The sequence below is a fragment of the Sorghum bicolor genome, chromosome 2 (genome assembly GCF_000003195.3).
Source record: "Sorghum bicolor cultivar BTx623 chromosome 2, Sorghum_bicolor_NCBIv3, whole genome shotgun sequence".
NCBI lineage: Eukaryota > Viridiplantae > Streptophyta > Magnoliopsida > Poales > Poaceae > Sorghum > Sorghum bicolor.
This window is the reverse complement of record NC_012871.2, coordinates 57038356-57046081: the sequence shown is the minus strand read 5'-3', so window position 1 is coordinate 57046081 and position 7726 is coordinate 57038356. Positions and strand designations below refer to the sequence as shown.

Sequence of the window (7726 nt, the reverse complement as noted above, 5' to 3'; positions counted from 1 at the left end):
CTAGCGGTTTTGGTTTTGGTGATAGTTTTTGTCCACGGTTTTCGGGTTCGGGGCCCCGAAACCGATCGGGTTTGGTTTTCCACCCGTAGATATCCAAAATAAATCATTTAGAATTAAAATTTATATTATATAATATGATAATAATAATAATAATTTATTTACTTAGATTATTCAATTTATTCAAAGTTAACTCATGAAAAATTTATAATTTGTTGCATTTTGTTTATACATGTGAATATGTGTCTATGTATCCGTGGGTTTCAGATAACCATTCGGTATCCGTTCGGATTTCAGGTATCTGCGGATTTGATTTTGGTACTGAATTTCCATCCAAATCGGTTTCGGTTTTGGTTTCGAGTTTCGACTTTGAATTTCAGTTTTAAGTGCACGGAGACTCCACCCAATTCAAACCCGACCCGTTTCGGCATCACCCACATATCGCGACGCGGGCCTCTCCGAGACGTCGTCACGGCGACAGGACCTCTCCTTCTCTCGCTACGGCGACGACAGCGACGCAGCGGGCCCGGACCCAAGCGCGCACCCACAGGCCACAGACCCCACATCCCGTCCGCCGGCCTCGCGATTCGTGTCGCGCGCCTCCTCTCCGTCTCCTCTCCTACCGCGTCGACACGGCGATACCCCCGGCACCACCCACCCCACCCAAATTTCCGTTTCTCGTTATCTCCCCACCCCGACCCCCTTCCAAAACAAACCGAAAGCCGGCGGCTAACGCGACCGAGGAGGCGGAAACGGGTGGAGGAAAAGGGCAAAGTCGCCGCCCCGCCGCCTCCGATCGGTCGGTGAGCCCGATGCGCTGTCCCGCTCGACCTCGTCGTGTCCCTCCGCGTTGATCTCCGCCTCGCGCGACGCCCGACTCGAGAGGAATTCGCCTTCGGTTTCGCCGGCCGGTAGGTTGGTCGGTTGGGATTCTTCTCACCAAACAAGAACTCGACACCGGGTCGCCCGCACCTACCATGTGCTGCTGAGTTCGTTGGGGGCCGTGTGGAGAGCCGCCGTTAATTGCGCTGCTCCTCCTGGCAGGTAGATGCGAGGGTTCAGGAGGCGCGGCGTCTCGGCGGCTGCAATGCAGGTTCGCATCTCGTGCCGGCGTTTCATCGCTTCGGTTCGTTTGTTTTCCGGCTTGTTGCGCTGAGATTGTGTGGTTTGTTTCCTTGGTTCAAGGACTACTAGGGGCCGGGGCATCCTGCCCTGCGAGGTGGCCGTGGCTGTATGATAGGTATGAGATTCTTTTAGTTCCCATAAGGACCATAGTTCCTTGCGGATTGCTATTGTTGCTGTATGAAAGTACTGATTTTTTTTTTTGTGCAGAAACTGAAATCTTGCGCGGTTGCTTTGTGGATGCAAAAACCAGTGGGTGCTGGGGGTTGCGCCGTCTCAGCTAGCCGCGGACTTGTCTTGGCCTAGCGGGGAATTGATGGAGCACAAGAAAGCTAGAGCAGTGGAGGATCCTGCCCGGTTGATTTGCGACGATGCCCTCACTGAGGTCTTCCGCAGGCTGCCTGCCCGTGCGCTCGCGGCATGCAGATTGGTGTGCAAGTCGTGGATGTCCGTGCTCACAGATCCACATTTCATCCATGAGCACCTGAGCCGCGGCCAGCAGAAGCTGCTGCTCTTTGCGAACGACCGGGCAAATGACAGGTCGCTCGCCATGGTGCTTGCAGACGACAAGTCCATGTACCAGCTGTCGAGGCCCGCGGCGTCTCGGAGCGTCTTTGTGCACAATTCTTGCAATGGCCTGCTGTGCCTAGGCGATAGCACAGGAGCTGTGGAGGTGCTGAACCCGACGACAGGTGAATCTTTAATGTTGCCGATGCCAATGTACACGGCAGGGAGCAGCCAGTTCTCATCCTGTAATTGGCACTGCTTGGGATTTTGCCCACAAAAAAGGGAACACAAGGTTGTGCATTTCTATCCAGGAGCTCACATTGATTCTTTCAAGGTACAATGTGAGATATACACAGTTGGAGCTGGTGTCTGGAGACAAGTTGGGAGCTTTCATGGGGCTCCGACGGACAGAGGGGTGCATGTGAATGGGATGGTGTACTATCTGACAAAGTTTCGCTACATTGCTTCATCGCGTATCAACTGCTTGAATCTTGAGAGTGAAAAATTTGATGTGATGATGCTTCCCCCGCGCAAATCTTATGGAGGCCATTGCTCTTTGACAGAGCTCGAGGGAAAGTTATGCTTGTTGATTGTGGATGGTGCACTGGAAGGCCCGCCTCGTACAATGGACATCCTGATGCTCAATAGCCATGATAAGCAGGACTGGACTCCCAGATACCACTTCTCCTTGCCTTGGTTGATGCCTTCATGTTATTTTACTCCGAAACACACGCTCTTCCACGAAGGAAAGATTTGGGTGCAGTTGTTGGCTAGGAGTCTATACTGTTTTGACCCAAGTTCAAGTTCAGAAGAACTAACGACAGCCTGGCCAGAGCTTGACTTTTCATTTAGCACACATACTTTCATTGAGAGCATAGTTCCACTGCGTAAAGACTACTACTTCAAGCAGATACAATGACTGACTGACAGTGGTGTTCTGCCCCTTGCTTTCAAGGTGGTTTGCAGTTTACATCATTACATTGTCTTATTATTTCTTTTTTCTTATATAAGGACCAAGCTGTTACATGTTAGTCAGCTTAAGATGGTGTGCTGTTCTGGATTCTAATTAGTGATAATAATTGCAATTTCGAAACATCTTAACTACTCATTCTTCTACATTCTAATTGATCTGGTCATTCCTTGTTATGCCGAGAAGTTGATAGGGCAAGTTCAGAGGAGTATTTCATTAGTTCTTCTTTCATAGCTTAGGTGATTATTGATGTAAACACTGAACCTGTTTTTATACTGCCTCCAAAAAGTTTCTTGTAGTCTGATGGTTTGTAAATTAAAAAGTTTATGAGTACCGTGTGATGTTTTCTGCTACACTTAAACATTTCGCTGATAACAATTTTTCTAGCTGTGTCTATTAAAATGTCTATAAATACCGCGCATCTGATGAAAGTAGTATTTGCATGGAAATATTTCCATTCGAGGTAGATGAAGTCCAATACCCGTAAATAGTGTCCGAAGAATTGTTGGCTGCCTGCATCATTTGCTGTGATGCATATATACAGTTACTTCATTGTAGTATTCTTTACAAACATGGAAAAAAATTCTTTTCAATAATTGTTGTAGGTTTGTTCTCGTTTTCCTTATGAGCTTTTGAATACTTCCTTGAGTCAGATTTTCTTGGCTTTTATCTTATTTAAAATAGTTAGTATGGAGACTGTCATTTATTCTGTTTTTTATATTCTAGTGTTGAAGGAAAATCCTTTTGTAGTTTTGGTCATATTCGGGCATAAAGTGACTAAGAAGCTTGAAAAAGGTATTTCTGAACCACAACTCCACAAGGTATCTTTTATGCACCGAACCACATTAGCTGGTGCTGCTTGCACTAGGATGTTGAGAACTGCTAGGTTGATCTAGTTAAAGGTCTGCTTTAGATTTGTACTCTGAGTCGATTATATCTCTGTCACATGTTAATATCTCTATTTGTCACGGTCCAATTCAGCTGTGACGGGCTATGGAGGTGTTGAACCCAAGACGGGCCAATTGGACCCAGCGTGAACTTCAGCGCGCTGCACATCTCACCTAGTAGACTCATCCCTATAAATATAAGGGGAGATGTATCCTTTCAATTAAACAGAATAGTTTGGCATAAAACCCTTTATTTCTTTGTCTCCCCGCTCACGTGTGCCTGCTGCCCTAGCGCTGCTGCCGTCCACGCCCTTGCTGCCCTCCACCATGCATTGGGCCGTCCCCTCCCCTTGGTAAGAACTGCTCATCTTCCGCGTGCCAGATCCTTAGCATAACTCTGCTGCCACTACTTTTACCCCTCCATTAGGCATGGCCAGGCCTATGGCAGCCGCCCTTTTCCCTCTAATCTCCATCAAATCCACCAATTCTGTCTAATCAAGGGGAAGTCACCCCCCCCCCCCCCCCAAACCCAGATTAGGAGGATGACACTATTACTCTTTCAGAAGTAGAAATTACAGTATTGCTCTTTTCAGAAGTAGAAATTCTTCTTACTTTGTTTGCACAACTATCTAGAACCTTTCTGTTCTTGTTATGAATAAACCAAACATAAAGCTCAGTTTTGGAAGGGTGTCAATCTGGTTTGTACTTTTAGAAGATTTTTAACGGTTGCAATAATAATGAATCAATGGCAAGAAATTATGCACATTGCTGCTTCTCTTGACTTAGATGATGGTGAGAATTGTTCAAAATGACAATTTTCTTATGACATGTATATCGTGTTGCTGTATAGTGTATAAAACCTTCAATCGTAAATGTCCTCTCTCAGCCATGTGTGCTTTTAATCTAAGTATTAGTGTGCTGAGTTGTTGATCCTCCACTTTTGTTAACTACATTAGTTCTCTTTATGAGCAAAAAGCATGATATTAACTTGTTTGAGGTAAAGATATTTAGATTTGTGTTTGATGAATCGTTACTTGCATATTAAATTTGAATTGCAAGGAACTCAGGACCATTACAAATCTTCGTACATGACTGTTATCAACTGTTGATCCTCTGCTTTTAGTTATCTACATTTTATGAACAAATAGCACGATGTTAATTTGTTTGGGGGTAAAGATATTGGATTTGTGTTTGATGAATAGTTATTTGCGTGATGAAATTTGAACTGCAAGGAACTCAGTAGTAGCCATTAGCCAGGATAGTTGACTTTGCATATACCAAGCAGATTGTGCAATGCTTGCGGGAATTAAGTAAAAGCAAGCCTAGTAGTTGTTCTCATTTGTAAAATCCAAAACAACCACAATTGCAGTCAGAAAAAAAAAAATGTCCTGATTTGTCATCCCTCTTTCACCTGCCTTTGTCAAATCAAGCATTTGCTCAACTGAAGCAACTCAACTCAGATTTTCAGCAACTGACACTAATGAAAGAACTAGACAGTTGGAGCTGCATCAGGCAAAGTAGTTTTTCTAGTCTCCAAGGCAATACAGGCATTTGAGTGGTCATGCCACAATCTAATCCTGCTTTCAAAAGGATTTGGAAAAGCTCTTATCAAAACAAGCACAAAGTCTTCACTTCTATTGCTTAAGGACAGATTAAGCACCAGAGAATGTGTTCTATGCAATGATTAATAGAAGAATCCCTGAGCCAACTCTTCATTTACAGTCCTTTTGCGACATCCTGCTACAACTAGTTGTAGATTGAGAGAGATCAACAGATGAACTTCCTTCAGAACTTGGAAATGTTCAAAAAATATCTTCAAGTGTCTTTCTTCGTAGAGATCATAATAATTATGTATTGGACAATTTAGACCGTCTCCAACAAGCAACTCATATGGGCACCAAAACACAAAATGGGTGGTAGTACACCCAAAATTGGCTTCCAACAGAGTACTTATATGGAAGACACATTTTGGATTGTTTGAGAGGCACAACCTAAATATAAGTATCCTCTGCAGAAAGAATTCTCTTTTGGGTGCTGTTATTAGAGAATATGTCAAATGGGTATTGAACCTTTAGCTGTAGCCCTACCCAAACGGTGAATGAGTTTTGTATTTAGATGTTGTTGTTAGAGATAGTCTTTGAAAGCATGAAAGGGGCTAATCTTTAACCAAGTCCAGCCTTCAATCCAAGGCTCAAAGTTTATGCTGCTCCTATCGCGCGCCAAAAAGTACTACTTCACCTCGATAGGATTATAGTTTAAAAATCTAGCCTAATCTCGCTAGCCTGTTTTTTTTTTTACTTTTTTTCTCTCTTAAGCGCTCCCTCTTCCTTTGTAACTCTCTGTTTTAACTTTTAATAAATTCCAGTAGGGCCAAGCCCCTTCTGTTTCACTCAAAAGAAAAAAAAAATAGAAGCACATTAGCTTCAGTTTCATGGTTCACACACGTGAACCTCCTCTGCATGAACCATCCACTTTGTTATTGAGTTTGGTGATAAACCATAACTAAAAGTACTGTTTACCGACAGATATAACAGATAAGTTTAAACAAAATTATTGATGAAAAGTGGTTGACAAAATGCTTCTACGCTGGCACTTACGGTTGCTGCATCTACAAGAACTGTACTGTTATCTTTTGTAAAAAAAATTGTGAGTATCTTGGTGGATGTGCCAACATTTGACTTGTGATGCTTTTTATGCGCAAGGAGTGTCAACAAACTCCAAACGAAATTTCAATTTCAAAAAGAATAATTGAGCACCTTAATCACCGTTTACGTCTCTAATCTCCATATGTTTTTTAGAGGCTAAGGACACTTACAATGCAAGACTCTATCACAGAGTTTAAGACAATTAAGTACATATTATTTATGGTATTTTGATGTGACAGTATATTTATTAAAGAAAAAGGTAGAAAAAATAAGACTCCAAGTCTTATTTACACTAAGTCCACATTGTTCGAGATAACAAATAACTTTAGACTCTATGATAGAGTCTGCATTGTGAGTGCTCTAATCTTTTTATGTTTTTGAGGGAATGAATCGCGTGCATGCTTAGGCCATGTTTAGTTTCTGACGGGAAAATTTCGCGACACTGTAGCACTTTCGTTTGTTTATGGTAATTATTATCTAACCATGGACTAACTAGGATTAAAAGATTTGTCTTGTAAATTTCGACTAAACTGTACAATTAGTTTTTATTTTTGTCTATATTTAATACTCTATTTATGTGTCTAAAGATTCGATGTGACGATAAATCTTGAAAAATTTTGAGTTTTGGATCGAAGTAAACAAAGCCTCAGACTTCAAGCAAAAACAATACCTCCAGGTCAAATGGCCCAATTGCAAGCTTCGACATGAAGCAAAAACAATACCTCCAGCTCCAGGTCAGACCGTGACAAGTTTCACAAAAAGGAGACTTTGAAATTAACGATTTAATCTGAGCTCATCTCATCATCTATTAATGTACACCTTTTGTTTTTCATTTTTCAAGACGTGGAGATATTTTGTGTGTTTATTTTTTAAACAAAATTTAAACTAATCCCGATCCCGTAAAAAAGAAATTTAGGGGTGTTTAGTTCCCATTTTTTCAAAAAAAAATTAAGTTTTGGTTCATCATTTTGCAAAATGGAATTAAACACCATGCAAAATATTTGGCAAAAAGGTAGTTATTCTTCATTTTGGATTTTGGCCTCAAGAGCCAAAAAAACCCAAAATGAGCCTCAAGAGGCTTCATGAGGACAATAAATTTTGTATTTTGGATGAAACTAAATTTTAGCATTTTGTATTTTATTACTGCAAAGTAGTTGACATTTTGCATTTTAAATTCTACAGGCAAACACCCCTCTTAGGCCGTGTTTAGTTCCCGAACCAAAAAATTTCGTGACAATGTAGCACTTTCGTTTGTTTGTAGTAATTATTGTCCAACCATAAACTAACTAGGCTCAAAAGATTCGTCTCGTAAATTTCATTTAAACTGCATCCGTCTAAAGATTGCATGTGACAGGGAATCTTGAAAAATTTTGGTTTTTGATGGAAGTAAGGCCCTGTTTAGATTGGAGATGAAAAAATTTTGAGTGTCACATCAGATATGTCGAAAGGATGTCCGTAGGGTTTTTAAAAATTAATAAAAAATAAATTACATAGCTCGTTTAGAAACTGCAAGACAAATCTATTAAGCATAATTAATCTGTCATTAGTACAGCACTTAAGGCTAATCATATACTAACTAGGCTTAAAAGATTCGTCTC

The 7726-nt window shown here is 41.5% G+C and overlaps 1 protein-coding gene across 7 annotated transcripts; it reads left to right on the top strand.

The window, feature by feature from the left end:
* LOC110432986 (putative F-box protein At2g02030) lies at positions 659-3748 on the top strand. Of its 7 annotated transcripts, none has more exons than XR_002450332.1 (5): positions 659-1090; positions 1183-1237; positions 1330-2581; positions 3347-3391; positions 3578-3748. XR_002450332.1 is itself a non-coding variant. In XM_021454406.1 (4 exons), the coding sequence occupies exon 3, from the start codon at positions 1436-1438 to the stop codon at positions 2543-2545; it is 1110 nt and encodes a 369-aa protein (XP_021310081.1). In that variant the 5' UTR covers positions 659-1090; positions 1183-1237; positions 1330-1435; the 3' UTR covers positions 2546-2581; positions 3347-3748. The 7 variants fall into 7 exon arrangements, 3 of the variants coding, with proteins under 3 accessions (XP_021310081.1, XP_021310079.1, XP_021310082.1); XR_002450333.1 differs by having other exon boundaries at positions 3347-3417; XR_002450331.1 differs by having other exon boundaries at positions 3323-3391.